This window comes from Lepisosteus oculatus, chromosome 8 (genome assembly GCF_040954835.1).
Source record: "Lepisosteus oculatus isolate fLepOcu1 chromosome 8, fLepOcu1.hap2, whole genome shotgun sequence".
NCBI lineage: Eukaryota > Metazoa > Chordata > Actinopteri > Semionotiformes > Lepisosteidae > Lepisosteus > Lepisosteus oculatus.
Genome location: NC_090703.1, coordinates 40,206,888 through 40,225,880, shown reverse-complemented (window position 1 = coordinate 40,225,880; position 18,993 = coordinate 40,206,888). Strand labels below are relative to the sequence as shown.

The 18,993-nt window shown below is 39.5% G+C and overlaps 2 protein-coding genes across 3 annotated transcripts in view; one reads left to right on the top strand and one right to left on the bottom strand.

Annotated features, from left to right (window-relative positions):
* The window catches only part of col4a5 (collagen, type IV, alpha 5 (Alport syndrome)), an 83,208-nt gene extending 82,551 nt beyond the window's left edge, over positions 1 to 657 (bottom strand). The window contains exon 1 of the mRNA XM_069193460.1: positions 387 to 657. Within this exon, the coding sequence (XP_069049561.1) occupies positions 387 to 479 (93 nt within the window). The 5' untranslated portion in view covers positions 480 to 657. The remainder of the gene's footprint in view (positions 1 to 386) is intronic.
* A 2,041-nt stretch (positions 658 to 2,698) lies between these two features.
* col4a6 (collagen, type IV, alpha 6) overlaps positions 2,699 to 18,993 on the top strand; it is a 141,297-nt gene continuing 125,002 nt past the window's right edge. The window contains exons 1-3 of one of the 2 annotated variants that reach the window (XM_015351426.2): positions 2,699 to 2,986; positions 3,116 to 3,244; positions 3,398 to 3,446. In XM_015351426.2, coding sequence (XP_015206912.2) covers positions 3,189 to 3,244; positions 3,398 to 3,446 — 105 coding nt within the window. In that variant the 5' untranslated portion in view covers positions 2,699 to 2,986; positions 3,116 to 3,188. The remainder of the gene's footprint in view (positions 2,987 to 3,115; positions 3,245 to 3,397; positions 3,447 to 18,993) is intronic. The other variant, XM_069193457.1, reaches the window with a different exon arrangement.

Sequence of the window (18,993 nt, the reverse complement as noted above, 5' to 3'; positions counted from 1 at the left end):
ATAGCAGACCCTTAAAAATGTGATGCGCGCTTCTAGAAGATGGCCAATTTCTCACCCTGACGCAGAACAATCTTAGCAACAATTCAATTAAAAAAAAACCTTCCTTGGTCATTGTGTGAATGCTTTTATAACGTCAAAGTGAAAATCCCTCTGAAAGATACTTTTAGAAACCACGACCGGTTATTTACCATGCAATCACAATTGCAAGAGGCCATTTATTAATAGAATCCAGGAAAAGCTGCACTTGTGTGTTATAAAGTAACCGCACTCTATTTTTAAACAAGTCGGGACTCACACGTGCGAACAGGGTATGAGCTACAGAAATCATTGTAACAGTAAACACTGCTTGAGAGCGGCTAACTAATAAAAAAATACTCGGTACTCACCGCAGATTCCGAATTCTGAATCACGATACATAGGATTACCGCTAGAAGACACACAGCAAGGTTCTGCAAACGATTTTCGTTTTTAATCTTCATTTTCTAAAAATTACTCCTACTCAGCACTGACATATACAACTGATTGTGGATGTGGAATTTGTCATATTCACGAACTAACTCTGGAAACAAAACTTAAAACTTGTAAATTGATACTTAAAAAACTCCCAAGCCGTCCAACCCTTAGCGCTTCCCTTTCTGCAAACCTTACTAACTTTTTCTCTCCCCTTAACCTGCTGGCCGGGACTACTTCCCCAAATAAGGAAACAAGTGATCCTTGCGCCGAGTAAAATTGTAGTCCACAAAAAAAGTTTTGGACTTGTATCTTTTTTAGAATGTAATATAAACGGAATATCATCATTGTATAGATTTTTATACCAAAAAAAATTGTTTTTGTATTTGCTTTTGATGAAAACACTGCCCCTTGAACTGCGTTTCTCAATAAAACAGCAATTTGCAGCGGATTAATTTCAGTACCGGTCTATAATACCTAAATATAAATTATTCCAACACCCTAGTCATCCTGACAAACGTTTGTGCTACAACATTTAACTTTGATGTAATTTTAATTGTTTTGAATAATATTTTCCCACTTAACTGTATAGTTTTGCAAGAAATTAATTTACCTTGATATAGTTTACACAATATTTGTATAATATTGTGATTATGAATAAAGTAACCTTTAAACACCATCACGGAAAATAAAAAAGTTACATTTACAAATATATGCATTAGGGAAATCAGCTGCTTTAAAGAAATGTTAATATTACACACAGTATTACATACTAAAGAGTTGAAAATGCATAAAATGTGTGAAGCTCGGATGTTTTCTGAAAGTCATCTTTAGATTTGTGTCATGAGTTTTTTATGTATTATAACTTAATTTATCATAATCGTCGTCATGATTATCATCAATAATGAACCGATTTTATGGGCTATTCCTGTATCCCTCGACTATTTGGAAAAAAAACCTACAAAATTGCTTGTTTCCTCCAGTTTGTGAGTACTTAGTAGTGACACAAACAGATTCACGTTTAAAAGCAACGGTTTTCTATTTATGATATTCGTTTTCTACCGACAAATTGTGCACGTTTGCGAAAGAACCAGCAGTATTCTCTTAATGAGGTATTTAAACCATTTAATGACAAGCCGCGTTTTGTTCTCTGTGGTCGTGCCGTTTCTCTTTAGCAGTTCAAGAATTATGAAAAGGAGGATTTTCACAGACATTTGCTTTTCATTCGATCTTCTCTAAAGTCATTAATCGTGTACTGCCAAGATCAGTGATTAAAATGGGATAGTTACGCCACTGGAAATGTATGAAAAGCTTGTATTTGTAACAGAATCCAGACCTCCAACTCAAAGATGTGAGATAAGGGCTGTTAGATATCTTCATGCATCTACTTGTCACCCAACAATGTAATCCATCATAGATGTTAGATTTAGTTTTGTCACCCATAGACGTATGCTAACAACCCAAATATTTACTTGAAGGCCACAACATCTAACTGTTTGATCGAAGGATCTGGATGTATTACCAGTCATAAAATGCTTTGAAAGAAATCAAGACTAGCTCTCAGAGATGTCAAAACTACGGTGCAGGTTGTGTTTGAATAGTTCTGCTTTATTTAGTTAGTTCCCTGTATATATGTATTTATAAACGCTAAAATAACGTTCAGAATTGTTACTTAGCATATGTGTGCAATAATAGGGATAAATTACCTAAAGCAGTACAAGTTCTGTTGTGAATAAAAATGAAACGCATCTTGTCTGACCAGCACACCACGGTTTCATACAGTTTTTCACTCTTATATCTCACAGCGCAGAAAGAACACGTTTCTGCGTGTATTGTCTTATGTAATACATCACCAATTTCCCTTTCTTTGCCGAAGGAAACGTGTACTTTTTCTAGTTCCTTGCTGGGTAGCCTGTACCGGGACCCCGACAGCCACGAATGGGAGCAGACCCGGTCTGTGCCGGGTAGCTGCTGCTCAGCCTGTGACAAAAAGCTGAGCGACGGGGGATGATCCAAATACTTTGAGCTGGATGAAGCGGGGGGAAAGAAAACCAATGAATGGGAAGCATTGAAACCGAGACCTTCAAAAGATGGAAATCAACGTTTTCCAAGTCCTGAGTTGCTACAAAACAGCTAATTATCGACCGAAACAGGCAACTACGAGATAAAAAGGCTACAATGACGCAGGTCTACTCCTATGGCTTGAAGTGTCGCGGCTTGTTCAGAAGGCCTTGATAAAAAAAACATTATTGTTATTGTAATGATAAATGATACTATCGCTTCCAGTTCTTATTTGTGTTTGTGGTTAACAACAATAACAGTTCTCATAAATTTGATGCGGAGCTGAACTGAACACGATTCCCGTTAGGCGCGGGTCTCTTTTCTTGGAGCTGTCCCCTGATTGACAGCCGCACGCCCCGCCCCTGCCCCGTGCCTGCTCCGCTCGCTTCAGTGTGCACGGGCTCAGGTCGGGCAAGGAGAGAGCTCTTCCACGGCGTGTGAAGTTTGTGACTCCCAGCTTTTCTGCCTTTTTAAGGTGCCGATGTAACCGCCTTTCCTTCTCTCGCCGCAGACGTTCGCCGGATTTTCGAAAACCCTTCGCCTGATTTGCGCGTTACTCTTGCTTGTCTGATTGATCTTTGAATTTGTTTCTGTTTTTGCGAAGTGGGGGACCCGCTGGCAGATACTTCAATGAGCGCTTTTGAAGTTGCTGCAGCCTCTGGCTTTCCTCTGAAGAAATGATAGCTGCGCTGCTTCCCGTATTCTGCTCGACAGACCAGAAAATGAAGTACTTGTAAGTTTGAGCTCTGTTACAAATTCATCTTTTTTTTTATTAGGATTGGAGAGATAGAAATCACTAAAACGATACATTATGTCTAAATTAGCAGATGCTGATATGATTTAGATTGGATCAAGTAAAAAAAAGGGTAAAATGTCTTTGTTGCAGGTCTTTTTTCATACTTGTCACAGTCCTGGCGGCAGATTTGGTCCACGGGGTAAGTTTAAAATATTTGTTAATTCTATTAAGATAACGTGTTTTCTGCAAGTGCTGTAGTTCTGGACGGAACTGTCGTTGATGCGGGTCTGTGCAAACGCGCTTTTCCCACGACACACCTGAGTTTTGAAACCGCACGTAAAATAAAACTTGCCATCTTGCCAATAAGGTCTTCGTTACTTACGGCGTGTTTCTAAAAGTGCATTAAACCGTTACAGTTGTTTAAAAAACTCCCCATTGTAAATACTCCCGTTAGAAACTTTCGTTTTGAAACGACTGCTTTGGCTTCACATATAAAGTGCTATTCGCTGGATTCTGTTTTGGACAGGCTATGTTTAGTATTATAACGCATTCATGTGTGCTTTTATTTATAGCCGCAGAGCACGGGCTTGTTGTGACCGAAGTTTTAATTGAATGCGTTTCAACTGCTTTTGTGCTTTTGCGAGCCTACATCAACAATTTGACAGCAGATGTACAAATAATGCCCTAGTTAAAGGGCAGAAACGGAAAGATTATATATGCGGTACAGTAGGTTCGACATTCTGTTCCATGTTCATGGACATGCATGTTCGTATTTATATACTGTGTTGGGGACGGTGGGTTGCATGAAGACGTCGTCGATTCAGTTGGTGGGAGTTGAAGGAAACGAGTCGGTGTAACCTAACCCCACAGTGATTTACAAAAGCGTTAGCTTTATCCTTCAAGGAACCTACAAACCCACGAAAAAGAGTGAAATTCGAGGATATATATTGGGATTCTGGGAAAAGAAGTCGCATTTAAATAGGTATCCTACCGCTGTACCGAAGTCCAACCTCGTCCTTGTTGTATCTTATATTCAGCGTATTTATATGCATTATTAAATGAAAAACGATTAGTGGACCAAATGAATGAATCAAGTGCTACCAGTGGCTTTATGCCTTTGATGCTTCCCAGTGATCTGTAACGCGGTCTAAACCTACTGTACAACCTACAACATCACACTGCTTGTAGTAAAAAAAACAACTCGCTTAAACGTTCATGAGGGGAGTAGAAAAAAAGTTGGTTTGCAACCGAATAGCATATTATAGTCCATTTTGAAGTAACATTAACGTTGAAGTCCATAGCATACCAAGAGCACCTCGTAGAGCCCTGTGTAAGCGGTGTCCATCGTGGGCAAGACACGGGGCTCAGTAAAAAGCGCCGCTGTTGCTTGGAGAATTCCGGCCAGGCGACATGACAGGGGTACAGTAACATACTGTCGTACCATGGTAACAGGTGTACAAGTCGCTCGACAGTTGTGCAAACCTTGGAGGTCTTGGGTCCGGAAACCCAGGCCCTAAACTTTTCTGAGCGACAATATCTACAATTGCAGCGTCATTTGACAAAGGCGCAGTCTGCATTATGAATAGAGGACATTTGTTTCCTTGAATTATTTTTCGGACCAGGCTATGAAAGGGCATTCAATGATTGAAAAGTATGAATTTTTAAAAAAGGACTTTAAAGTGAAGGAGATCAAGGAAATGTTATTGCAGATGACGTCTTTTCCTTTCAATCCCGAGATCGACGCGCAGCAGTTACAGTTTACACTTTTTCAAGTCGTTGACGGATGTTTTAGTTCCTACGGGGTAAAGAGCACATCAGTCAATGTCAAGGGCTGTAGATAAGATGGTCCAGGATTCGTCTGAAGTCCGTGTTAAAAAATAACGATACAAGATTTCTCTCAATATCACTTCCCATGATGGTGCTTTGATCAGGTTACATTAAAGAGGAGTGAACCTAAAATGTGACTCGACTAAACTATAAGGTCATCTTAATCTTGAAAATCCTGGTTTATCTTCAGTGTGTATGCAAACGAAGCTTTTGTTGTGGTAGGACTTTTTCTCAGAGTAACTACTACAAAATAATCAAATCTCCATTATTAGTGCAAAATTAAATTATATCAGTACCTTGCCAAAATGAATGAATTCCAACTGTTGTGTTGATTGTAAGTCACCAGCATCACTAAGCCTATAAATTCTGTATCTCTTGAATAGCTCTTGTCTTCTTCTCATAAAATGATAACATCCTTGTTAAGGGGACAATATTCTGGGCTCATCTTCACATTCTAGTAATAAGAGTTCTAGAACTGATTTTCTTAAGATTCAGATTTTAAAAGAAACACAAAACTCCAGCAGAGCTTTTCATTTTAAGCCCATTTCATTTGGTGAAGAATTACCCAGATATATCTGAACAGATACAGTAAGTGTCATCACAGATGGTGCCCATAAGGCTGCCTCTTGGAAGAAGTAGGGTGCTTCTGTGGGTCCCTATGCAATGTACCGTATTTCATTTCCTGCAGAGTTCTGAGAAGCGCTAGCTGAAATTGGAACTTCTAGTCAATTTAAAGATTGGACATCGCATTGACAATGTCTGGGGAGAAAAACATGGCAGAAGACCATTTCTTTTGTCCAGAGAAGTTTCTGCTGGGTTTCTTCTGGAGGAACTAAAAGGTTTTGTTGCTTTTCTCTCAGTGAATTTGAGTTTCAGTCAGTACAGTTCAAAGTATACCTTCCTCCATCACACATCTTCTGGGTGCCCTTTTGGTCAGTCTAGATGCTACAGCCGACAGCTGTAGGTTGTTTGACCAAGTGCAGGTGCCTAACATGTTAAGTATCTTGGCAACTCAATACTGGATTCTTCCCAGTTCTAGTCCTAATTCTAGGTCTGTTCCAGTCCCTTCCCTGAGCCAGTTCTAGTCCCTGCCATAGGTCTGTTCTAGTCCCTGCCCTGAGCCAGTTCTAGTCCCTGCTCTAGGTCTGTTCTGGTCCCCACCCTGTGCCAGTTCTAGTCCCTGCTCTAGGTCTGTTCTAGTCCCTGCCCTGAATCAGTTCTAGTCCCTGTCCTAGGTCTGTTCTAGTCTCTAATGTGAATCAGTTCTTGACCCTGTACAAGGTCTACTCTAGTCCATGGTCTAGATCTATTCTAGCCCCTGCCCTGTGACAGAGGAATCTTGTTAGCTTTTTGAGAAGGAAGTGGGATCCATTACTGTTAGGGTTAAGCAGGACCTTTGGGGTAACCTCATGCTTCTGGGGCTTTTACATCTTACATTCCGAGTAATAGTGCTTACTACACTTCACTACTGGTAATTGTTGGTCTTCATTTCCAGTGGCAGTTCTACCTTTCCTAAATGATTTTTTAAAGTAATACAGTATTCTAAACATAAACTATGTGTTGTATGAAAAGTCTTCCAAAATGTGTGCATTCTTCTTTTCATACAGTGCTGGACATGACAGTACAGTATTTCCATGATTTCTCAAATGAAAGGGGGCATTTCTGCCCTTCAAGCTCATGTGGTCCTGTTTCTCTGTAGTTTTGTAGCACCACTGATTGTATTGGGAATAAACTGCCAATTTTAACATATTTGTTGTTTTTGATTCTTAACAATACAGCATTATAGAACCTCTTCAAATGGTTCTCTGCTCCGTTCTCTTCAATATGATAGGTATGGCTTTCAGCAATATTTTCAGAGGTGTTACATGAGTAATTTCTTCACTGCAGTCTTAAGGAAATACTTCCAATAATCTACATTAGCGTAATCTGAATCTTTTCCTGTAAAAATATTAAAAAGTAGTTATTTTATACATCTGTACATGTTTGGAACAACAAATACATCTTTGTTATTTCAAATGCTGAAGATTTCATGCTTGCCGGGATCTTTTAGAATTGAGCTTTCAGGCACTGATTTGGAATTTGCGTTTTGTAAATCAAGGCTGTCATTTTGATCAGCTTGAAGTATACTTGATTTTATTTCACAAAGGATTGGGATTTTGAGCTTAAATTCTCTCAGCTATTCTATTGTTGATGTCCACAGTAATTTGGGATCTGTTTAAGCAATCCTGGGGTTCAGGTTTATGGTTGTGCTAATTCTTTCAACAATTTTACAAAATAGAACTTAAAATTCCTCGTATGGCATTCCTTTATTAACAGACTAGTGTGACTAACAAGGGCTGTTGGCATTTGCCAAGGTTTCTGTTGCCACAGTGAGGTCTGGTGTGACTTTCTTTCCAGTTGGTCTCACTGAAAAGGGCTGAGCCCTGCTGTTACCTCTGAAACCTGGTTATAGATACAGTTCACATGAGCAGCAGTGAGGAGGCCAGGCTGCTGTTCAGAGCAGAAAGATGTTTGGGCCGTGGTATTAATCATATCATTTCCCGCCTCTCTGAAAATGATACTGTTTCATTTATTCCTGTTTTGGGGTGTGACTTTTGCCAAATTCCATGTCACACAAAGACGTTTTTATGCCTGATGGCCATCACAGAGATTGGAAACTAAACATTTTTATTTATTTCATGGTCTGATTTTTTTGGGGGGGCAGGGTAGTGTAAAGCAGCAATGTAATATGGAAAAGACAATCCTATAATCTCCCACATTCCCCCTTCTATCCCTGAATCCCTCCCCTAATCTGGTAATCTACCCCTCCTCCACACAACCCATCATCCCTGCCCAACTAGCACACTCCTTACTACTTTACAAAACCACTGTCTTGCTGAGCCCAGGTCTTGAGGTCCTCTGTAGTTTAGGAGAGTCCTAAACCACAGAGGACCCAGGAACTGGGCTCGGTAAAACAGTAAAGTAAAGTAATAAGTCTCTTCATGCTATGGGGTGCCAGGTAGAGTATGTGTAATTCAGAAAAAGCCGCAGTATCTTCTTTTAGTGTGTGTAACTGCAGTGTGCTTGTCAGCCTTGAACAGTCCCCTCCCCTGCTCTGTGTACACCACCAAGACAGGATAGAGACTGACACCAAGGCATGACACCCCTCTTAGCAGTAGCAATGCCAGGCAGCTACATCTAGTGAGCACAGGGAAATCTAATGAGGGGCTGCCACTCAATGAAAGCAGCTCTTGGATATTTTTCCCCAAACAGCAGATATAAAGCACTTTCTACAGCAATATGTTTATGGTTATTAAGCATTGAATTAACAGCTCCCAGCAGGCAATTAACACAGTATTAAAGTATTGCTGGCTGTCAATAATTTCTAAATAGAATTTGCATTTTCTAATCCTAAATTACAATGCAGTTTTTCCTTGGTGAGGTTTGTGTGTCATTTCTCAAAATAATCTAAATGGAACATATCTTGTTACCAAATTGGTGAAGCTGTTAGACAGAGGAATGGCTGTCCCCAGCAATTTCCTTATAGATCGTGTGAATGTGTGTGCAGTTATGTGGTGTTCTCTTCTACCTGGGACAGACTGGCTCTGTGCTTGATGTCACTCCAGCCTCTCAGCTGACCAGCTGCAGTCTTAATTGTTGGCTGTATACCCTCATCCCACCTGCAGGCACAGAGTGCTACAAGTTTTTAAATTCTGTTGCATTGAGTAAACAATGGATTATAGGACTAGGCTAAATTTCTGCATTTGCAAGTTTGCTTTTAAGATTTTCATAGGGAGGCAAGAAGTTATTTTGAGTGATTATGGTCAGTGGATAATGTTCCTTAAAAAACATTTCTTCACCTAATAAATCTTGATTAGAGTAAATATGGTCTTACAGTATAATCCTAGAAGATTTAAAAAAATGGGAGTTTTAATGTTATTACTGTCGCACATTTGGTGTTACCAGAATAATTGGAGAGTTTGATTTTAGCTTGTTGTAAGAAAAGAGGAAAGAATTGACTTAAATGACAGAATGAAGTTCAAGTTAATATTCAGGAATTAATGTCAGAAGCATTAAGTGTTTTGCTACTGAATTCAGGGTTTTTACTGCATTTAACACTGCATTGTTTACTATTAGTGTTTAAAACATAGCTCGGCACATTGCTTTGTCTTTATACAGTACCTGCTTCCAAAAACAAATCTTTTGAAGCCCTGGGAGACCACTAATAGAGGAATCTGATGAGCTTAAAAAAAAGTTTAAAAATAACTTTCTTCAAATGTTTGGGCCGGGGTCGAATTTCTGTTAATTTCAACAGTCTTTCTTTTCCCAGAGTCAAATGCTAATGTCTTTGTACTGGCTTTGTAAAGTTGTAAGTCTCTTCACGCTTCTGGTTGCCAGGTATGTAATTCAGAAAAAGGCTGAGTGTTGTTTTTAACAACATTTCTTGGTGTGTGTATAACTTGCATTATGCTTGTTTTATACATGTAATGTTTTAAAGTTATTTTTGTTTTAGGTGTTTAATTTTAAGTAATATTATTAGTTCATTTTCCCAGGTACTTCAGAATTAGGGAAATTAAAATGGGAACACTTTCTACACATCTTTTAGCTTAGGTTATGGTCCCAAAATATCAATATCAGAACTGGAATCACGCAAACATCCAGTCAATTCAGAAATTTTAAGATTCAAGTGACGAAGTGTTTCAAGCACATTTCACAGGTGTAAGAATTCTCAGAATTCTCTGTGCAGATAGATCTACTTGTAAATCAGAAATATTGGCAGTTACAGGAGCTGGTAGCTATTTTTTCTCTTAGGGTTAGATGGAAATGGGATACTTTGTCTTTCTCTTGGGCTTCCATTTTGTTCCCTGCACTGGCAATACATGCCTTCATCTTGTTATTTGTAAGGTGAAACATGGCAGTATAGCATCACATATACACACAATCTCCAGACAGGAAGAACTCTCATCTTCTCTTAGTCGTCTGAATCCTGGATGTGTTTCTGGTTTAGTTGAGCTTATACTGTGATTTTGTAAATATATTTCTTGTAACTTGAAATGGTTACATGTATGTCTGTGGTACCTCTCAATGGGTTCACAGTGTAGAAGTGACCAATTGCTCTACTAAACAACAAATAACATTGTATGTACATTATGTTTTTCAAAATTATTTGGATTGGAGAATCTGTTTGTGGCACAAATACAGACAAACCCTTAATCTCTGTGAATTCCTCCAGTAGACCTTGTTTTATGCAGAAAGTGCCAATTAGACAAGAGGTGTGCATTTTCGAGTCATCCTCAAACCAGAGGTTTTGTTGATATGTGTACTTCAAGAAACCTGACTAGTAAGTCTGTTAATATTTTCTGTTTCTATGTAAAGGTTGGAAAGTACATATTTTCAGTGTTTGTTTGAGAGGTCTGGTGAGGAGCTCTATTAATCTACTTTTGCCAAGGGGCCGAGGACCTTGATAAAGAGGTTTTCTGCACTTTGGCATTTATCAAGGACATGGGTGTGGACTGCTCATGTTTCTGTACAGAGTAGTGCATGTATAAAATGCACAGCACAATTATGATCATAGTCCGGTTGTGATGGCAAGAGAAAGCTGCACCCTACCAAGGAAGCAGACATTTTAACATCTTCATTTTTACATTTAGAATTTTACGATTCCCTTCATTTTCCAGTGTGGTTCTCTAGAGCATTTCTAGTCCAATTTTCAGATTCACTTTTGCAAATGACTGTCCCGTGTTGGATAGTTTTGATCATATGCAGATCATCATTCTAAAGCATTCATGCACATAAGGCAGAGACTAGATGACCAGCAAACACTTCTGCGTTTCATGATTTCCAAATCCTAGAGGGACAAATCCTTGGTGTTCTATACAGAGAATACAGCAAGATAACTGCATGTGTGATCATTAATACACCTATCTGTCACAACTCAGAATTGCACTCTGGTTCTCAAACGGAATCTGATTTTACATTGGAGCATCCTTCTGCAATCTGCAGTTTCCCTCACGGGATCAATAAAGTATCTATCTATCTATCTATCTATCCTGGAGCTTCTGCAAGGTCTTCAATGCTACTAGGGTTGCAGAAAACACATAGGTCCCTTTGGGAGATCAAGCTGATACATTTACAGCAATTAAAATAAGCCTATTAACCAATAGAAATGAAGACAAAATAATGCTTTTAAATTACAACTCGCCAGAACAAAAGATGGTAATCAGTATGCTTTGTACAATTATTATTCCTTCTCTAGCCATTTTTTCACATTAGGGTGAGTTGACGTTGTGCAAGGACCAGCAATTGAGATCACAGGTGAATTATGTTAAACTAATGGAGCTTGAGGGATTTTAACTAAGGCCTTGCCTCTTGTGTAAAAGGAATAATTATGGTAGCCTTTCACTTAAGATCCCAGAGATCTGAAGGCAGCCAAGATGTCTTTCCAAACAGAGAGAGGGACAAGGCATTAGGTGCTAGGTTGCTTCAGGGGGCAGTGAGGAAAGGGAAACAGGACACTGTCAGCAACATACAGCTTTTGCACAAGAGTTACACAGAGAATAACGGCACACTTTTTTTCTAGGCTAGGGTTATGTTTCAGATCGTTACAACGGTGGGCAGGTTCAGTCTTACAGCATCATATGTTTCATTACTTTTCTGTCGGAATTTTAGGGAAAAGTGTGGGACATTGCTATTCAGGTGAAACCTCGAAATGTTGTAGTCCCTCCTGAAATGAAGGGTGTACAGTTCTAGGAGTGGAAGAGACATACTGTAACCTGCCCACCTTTGGTATTAAGGCACCCCCATACAGACTCTTTGCTAGACCTCCTGCCTGCCTGTGTTGCTGCGTAAAATGAGCAGCTTATGAGCCAAGGCTGGAGTCTGCCAGGATAACAATGAGAGACTTGATTGGCCTCAGATTCAAGGCCGGGTGTTATTTCAAACCAGCTTCATGCAGCAGAATACAGCAGCGAGAATGGAAACGGGGCTTGAGGAGGGAGGGAATTGTCAGTGCAGTGTGTAGGTTTTCATATCACATTGTTGAATCCAATAAATCAAATTGAATTCCCCTCCGAATTCTCCCAGTGCTACAAAAATCAAGCACTGCAAAGGGGCTTCATGACATACAAGGACTTCTGGTGTTTTTTAGAAAGATGTTTTGGCCTTTGAAATGAACTTTCTGTACTTTTTACTTGCGGGAGATTTTAATATATAATTGCGGGAAAATTTGCACAGCAAATATTAAATATGTAAACAAAGAAGATACGTTTGTACATTTTCTGTTGGGAGTTTAAGCCCAGACCACAATACATATGGACACTGAAGCAGAAAACATGGAAATCTCTTTCGCAGGTCTTTATCCCCTCCAGAAAATAAGTAGTTGATTACACCGGGGGGCTTTTTTGAGCCTGTATTGTGTTCTTAACATTCCACGGGAAAATTCCAAGCCGGCTTGGTGGAACTTGTTACCAGCATTTCCCAGCTGCAGATCTCACCTCCAGAAAATTCCTTCTTGAGTGAGGCGACGTATTAGCATTTGACAAGCAGGGCTCTGAGCAGATCTCATGGCCTGGGGGAGGGCATTTTAACAGGAGGCAGCTTCTGCTTGCTGTCGGCAGCCTGTGCCAGAGGTAGAATTGTTAAAGTACTACTGTGCAGTGCTGCAGTCACTGAGAAATGAAATGACCGAGGAGTGTGTGGACTGAGGTTAAGATTGCTTGGTTTATTAAGAGTCAGACTTTTCTCTGCATGAATGAAATGCAAGGTTTTTATTCTGAAAAATGCGCAATTTAAAAATGTAATGGTGCACGTAAAATACATTTTGCAGTGTGTTCTTTAAAGAACTTGTTCAAACTGGGCATGGATTTAACTAAACAAGATCACAGTAACACACTCCTTTGTTGTTATTCCCTTTCAGCAGTGTAGTTTGGTTTTTGTATGTTAAAACGGATCAGAATAATCTAGACTCCTGACATAATTCTTTTCCTTCCAGTCCCTCACAGAGGGTTTACTTCATATAACTTTTAGCAAAAATACAAAGGAAAAAAAATGGAACAGATCTTAACTGGAAATAATTAATTTTAATTGTACGCATTATGTTCATATGACTGATGTTCATAGATCAGTTTTTATTTTAGGTGATCTGCATCTCAAGGTTTTAACGAAACAGGCTGCAACAGGGCACACTTAAACTTATCCAAAGAATTTCAATAATAGATGATAGCATTTTGGTTAATAAAAAATGGAACAAAGCAAATTCATTAAAAAGTGGATGGTGTAAATTCAAACTTAATCTTTTGGAGTCAATCCTCCAGTTCACATCTATCTTGTAGAGCAGCTACAATTCTTAATTGTACACAGCCAGAAAAAGGATAATGACTTCTTACCATTATATAAAAAATGGGAATACTGACTGCTATACCTGAAAGGTTGCGGTTTAAACAGACACAGACCCAAAAACAACTGAGATGAGAAGCTAAAACTCTTTAACTTTATTTTTCAACTTTGAAAATTCAGAATGATAAATATTAGAATAAAAATCCACTGTTTTCCACTAGGAAAATCAGTTTTCTATTACTTGTCGCAACTACTGAGAGTTGCCTGTGTATTAATTCGCATTTGAGGTCCTGCCTGTTTAGCAGTTTTGAGATTTGACGTAAATGCCAAAATTAATCTTCAGAGAAGGGAATTCATTTAAATGGGGGTGTACTGTGAAAAACAGAAATACTATGAAAAAATCCGAAGAACATAGTGAAAACAACTCCCAAAGTTTAAATGGTGATGGCAAAGTCTGGACAAGGCTAATTTAACGAATTTCAGCCATTTTGAAAAAGATAATATGATCTTTCTCTCTTTGCTGATGTCTTTGGATAGAAGAGATCTTAGTAACTGGCCCGTTACACTGGGAGAGGATGTGAAGTCAGCATAATCACATGCATCTAGACTGAACCCATTCTGCCCTTGTTTGCATGTGACTTTCCAATTGGAGCCTACAGCACAAATCCCAAGAGGCAGCGAGCGAAGAAAAAAAAAAAGCTGGCTGGTGCTTTCATTCTGAAAAACGATCCTCCCCACTCTCCGTTTGTAACAGCCGGAAGGATTTTTTTCCAGCATGATATTGTTACAGACATCTGAGTGTGTCCATGTACACTGTCATAGTCTGTTACCTGTGCAAATAAGCCAGTTTTCGAAATCTTTCTTTTCCAGAGCATTCACCTCTGACGATCTCCTGTTATTGTTTCACCAGAAACCCTTTAACCCTACAATGCCTAGTGTTCTGCATGCCTGCCTCTGAGGGTTCTGTGCAATGAAATCTAATGTTGTTCGGGTTGTCCATAAGAACCAAAGAGGAGAGTGTTTATTTTACACTTATGCCCGTTCATTTAGCAATTAACATCTGCTCTTATTCCTACATAATTGGGGTAAGTTATGGTCCTGACTGCACCTCTTCTGTAAAGTGCTATCTGTTCCTGCTGCTATTCTGCATCAGACTGTAAGTGGTTCATAAATATACATTTGAATCATTTCTTGCTGTTATTATTGGTTACTCTGAACTACCCAGATCTGCTAAGAACCAAGCAGGGCCACACGTGGGCTCTTTTCCAGTTCAGCATTGTAGTCTGGGCAAATTTCTGTAACTTGGATTGATGATTAATCATACAGTACTGTATGTTGGAATGATCACTGGAACTATCATTTAGGTGGTGATTAGTAGCAGTTTGGTTTTGACCATTCATCGGTGCTGTGGGCCTTGTCTTATTCACTGGAAAAGGGCTTAGATTGTGTAATGATGATAGCTTTATCGGACATTTAGTTTTTTTCTAAGCTCTCTTACTGTGCACTTAAAAATGCAGTTTAAGAAAAATGACTTCTGACAAACTCTTTTCGTGAAATTGGACGTGCTGGCAGTCTCAAAGTGATACTAATGTTTAATTCTCACTTCTATAAACTCTGGCTAATGTGATTAATTCATCAGAAGGCCGTCCTGACACTTGGCTGAACATGCTAGTATGCAGCACTCCGATGTCAGATTATCTCATCATCTTGCTTCACTGCTTACAGTAGATCTTTGAAGTGTCTGTCCATTAGGCACTGCATTATTACTGAAATATTTCACCCTTTTTTCTAAAACTACAGATTGCTGTTTGCATGATATGGCCTGCCTGGCACACATTGTCTGTCTGTTCCCTGAGAGCATGAGAACAGCTCTCATGGATTTTTTTGTTTTGACAGGTTAAAAAGACATTGATAGAGGGCTAAATGAAAAGCCTCTTTTTATTTTTTTGTTCATGTAGTGTCTGATGCAATTTAATTCCTTTAAAAAAAATACTTTCAATTTTCGTCTGCCCATGGCCAGGAATGCGATATTTATTGCTGTTTTAACGCTGACGGAAAAGACAATTCCTACTCATACTTTACATTCTTTTGACTGACAATGTGTTTGCTGGAGGCCGAAAATCACCCCAGCAGGGTGTTAGCCACTGTTAATATAGTTCATGAGAGAAATATGGTAACAGTCATGGATCAGGGACAAGCTGAAAGATCAGGTAAGAGCTTTCAGGGAGTAAGCCTTCTGCAGGGAGGTTAAATAGAGTCTTCAGTCTCCCCTGTGAAGTTTATAAAAATCACACCCCCGATGCAGTTTCCTTATTTCTGTCTTCATGTCTGTCCTCGGAGTGGCACAGGAGGACTTTCTGAACAGTTGGAACTCTTCCTGCCTATGGTGAAAAAACGTGCAAGAAAGACACGAGCAGCAGAGAAGAACCCTTGAACCAATGTTTTTTTTTTATTTTCTCCTTGGGATCGCTCTCTCTCTCTCTCTCTCTGTCTCTCTCTCTCTCTACATCCTGGTCTCCAGGTGTTGCCCCCGAGTGATTTCTACTCCACCCGGCCGCGCCCACCGTTGTCTCCCTGCCACGCCACGTGCGGCTTGGGTGGTTGGGGTTAGTTTCCGTGAGTGGTTTCCGTGGGCATGTCTCGCTGGCTGATCACTCAGAGGGAGGTGCAGTGCCCGCCTGATGATCTGTGCTGGTTGATAAAAGCCTCCATCTTTCAGTTCTCCCTGTCTAAATTCCTGAACAGTGACGTTTGCACTGATTTGTTGGTTTTTTTATAGCAAAGGAAGAGTCGATGCATAACTGGACTCTGCAACAATGCCGAGTGCAATCTGATTGTTCAAGCCTGCTGTTTCAAGTCCGTAATCTTTTCAAAACAGTAGATGGTGATTTATTGAGTAGATAGGGGACCAGTCTAGTTCTGGTCCTGAAGGGCTGGTGTGTCTGCAGGTGTTCAGTCCGACTGTTTTTATAACGTGAATCAGCTGATTATTGTATTAATTAGACCAGTTTAACGGCTTCTCCAATTCGGGTGCTGATGCTTTAAAGAAACTGCTCTTCAAGGACCAGGGCTGGGCTCCCTTGCTTTAGTGTTAACATATGACAGTTTATTTCTGCTTCTGGAATTTTTAACTGCTTCTCTTGGCAACATAAATGCCCATGTAACTCCTTTCTCTCTTTGGCTTACCCTGTGTTCAAGATTTCTGACTTTCAGATGTTTTCGCCATTTAAGTGAGTGCTGCTGTATTGTCCCAGAGTCAGAAGTGAATGGTCTACCTAGATTTACATGACCCGAGTGTCCAGAACAGTGGTTATGAGTCATTCTGTTTTTACTGAGTTTTGCCACTTTTTTGAACTTGGTAAATTAGAGAGAAATGGAGGGTCCAGGAGCAAACACTGTCCAGGGGGTTGGTCTACCATCAAATAAACTTTCATGGTATGAGGCACAGGGTTTCTCTGTGGAATAATGTGCATAGTATTGGCTGCCTTGACAGCATTGGACAAAGAGCGTTGTTAAGATATTCGGATTTGTCTGCATGGTCTTTTGGATACGTATTGAACAGCATGTTTCCTGTGGGTTGGGAGGGGTCCTTCATTGCAGCATCACATCTACGAAGGTCAGTTTTCTGAATCTGAAGCGGTAAATAGCAGGAGTCAGTCCTTTGATATAAGAAGCAGTGAAATCTCAGGCAAGAAGCCTGTGAGACTAGAGACACCATTTTCTCTCACTTAGGCGGTACCTTGTATTGCTACTGTTCAGGTGTAAAGCATGGCAAGACTGCATGGAACATTAAAGGGCTGGTGGTAACAGGACCCATAACAGGAGCTATAAATCTCTCCCAGTGTGCACTCTTGGGCTCCCACACAAGGCCAAAACAGCAACAGACATTCCATTGGCAACAACATTTTGCATATGAAGTTTGAGACACTGAAAGATATGCAGTGATCAAAATTTGGCTGCTGTCTTTACCTCTTTATCTCATCGTACCAGGATGATCCCTGGAACACTGGGGTGTGAAGTAGACTGATTGCTGGGCGTCATCTTCAGGAGGTCAGTTACTGACTAAGGAGCACCTGGACCGCAGCTCTCTTGACTGAGGGGAGAGTGGATAGCATAGTGATGGTCAGTCTTTCCCCAGCTCACTGAGCAGGACGATGGCACAGGCGATCAGCAGTTCACAAATCACTGCATTAAAAAGAGAAAAGCGTATCTGTAACGGACACAGGCTTGCTGCCAATTTCCTCACAGTGGACCCAAGTAACATTTGGATGGTTATCATAATTTCTCTGGTTATGTTCTATACACATAGAAAGTACAAAGTGTGTCGGAAATAACAGTAAATTGTTTGTTCACAGAAAACGTTTCCCCGTTTAATTCAAATAATGAATTATAAAGTAATTTTTCACTTTCTCTAATTTCTCTGCCTGACGTTCTGTGTAATGGTCCTGCAGGTGCTGAATAATGCCACATGTTGCCCAAGTGGCCATCTTCATCAGTGGTGGATGAACAGGGTCCACACCAACGTGCAAAATGTTTTAGCATTCTTTGGGATTAAAGGACTATACAGTATAAATGGAAGGAATTGTTATTTGGCTATGGAGAGTGAAGAGTTTGACTGAAGACGATACACACTGATGAGTCAAGAACTCAAGTCCTTTTGGCAGAATACAGATGCAGCAGTAATTAAAGATGGATTTATCAGTTTGAATTTGGAAGTGTTTTGAAGTGTCCTCATTGAATGGAATCCATTATTCCCAGTTTTGCTGGGTACTGATGTAGGATTACTTAAATGAGGAGATGAAATGGAGCTTGAGAGAGCTATTCTTATTGTTAATCATACTGGTCTTCTTAGTACAGGTTCCAAAATGTAAAGACCACTTCCCAATTACTAAGTCTGATCAATTTGTGTTTGGAGATGCAGAAAAATGGCTAAGCTTATTTGCTTTTATGATAAGACAGAGTAGGTTTTAATGACATTGTGGATGAAGTTTGGCAGCAAATAGCTTTCTAATTTCTCCTAAGGAAATGTAAGTCATGATCATGAACAATACATCTATCCACATGTTATATTCTTTAACAAATTACTTTTGAACAGAGATCTGTAACTTATGAAATCTGATTTTTGTCTAAGTTTCATTGAAGCTAATGACGGAATCATAGATCTGGCAAAAGCCCTTTTCGAACAGATGGTTTCAATTTTCAGAACCTCTGTTCTTCTAATCTTTTCTTCTAAACTCTTGCATGAGTGTTGTTCTCTTTTCGGTACAATTCTTTTCTGTCCTTTGCAGAAAGTATTTCAATTGCTGCTGATAAATCATTTTGATTTAGATATTTAGCATGGCTAGTTTGTATTTTTAATGTTTTCGGCCAAGTTTGATGTGCTTGCTTCCAAACTGACGTGCATGTTATTAAAGTATAAAAAATATTTTTTAAATGTAAATGCAATTAACGAAAACTAAATTTTTCTGAGCAGGTAAAAAAAGTCAAATATATAATATTAGATAGTATTATTCATATTTTTCAGAGACTGTATTATTCATTCTTTATGGTGCATTAGAAGATTTTGTCTATGTTTTTTTTTTAAAGAAAATATTTGACCTCTGTGC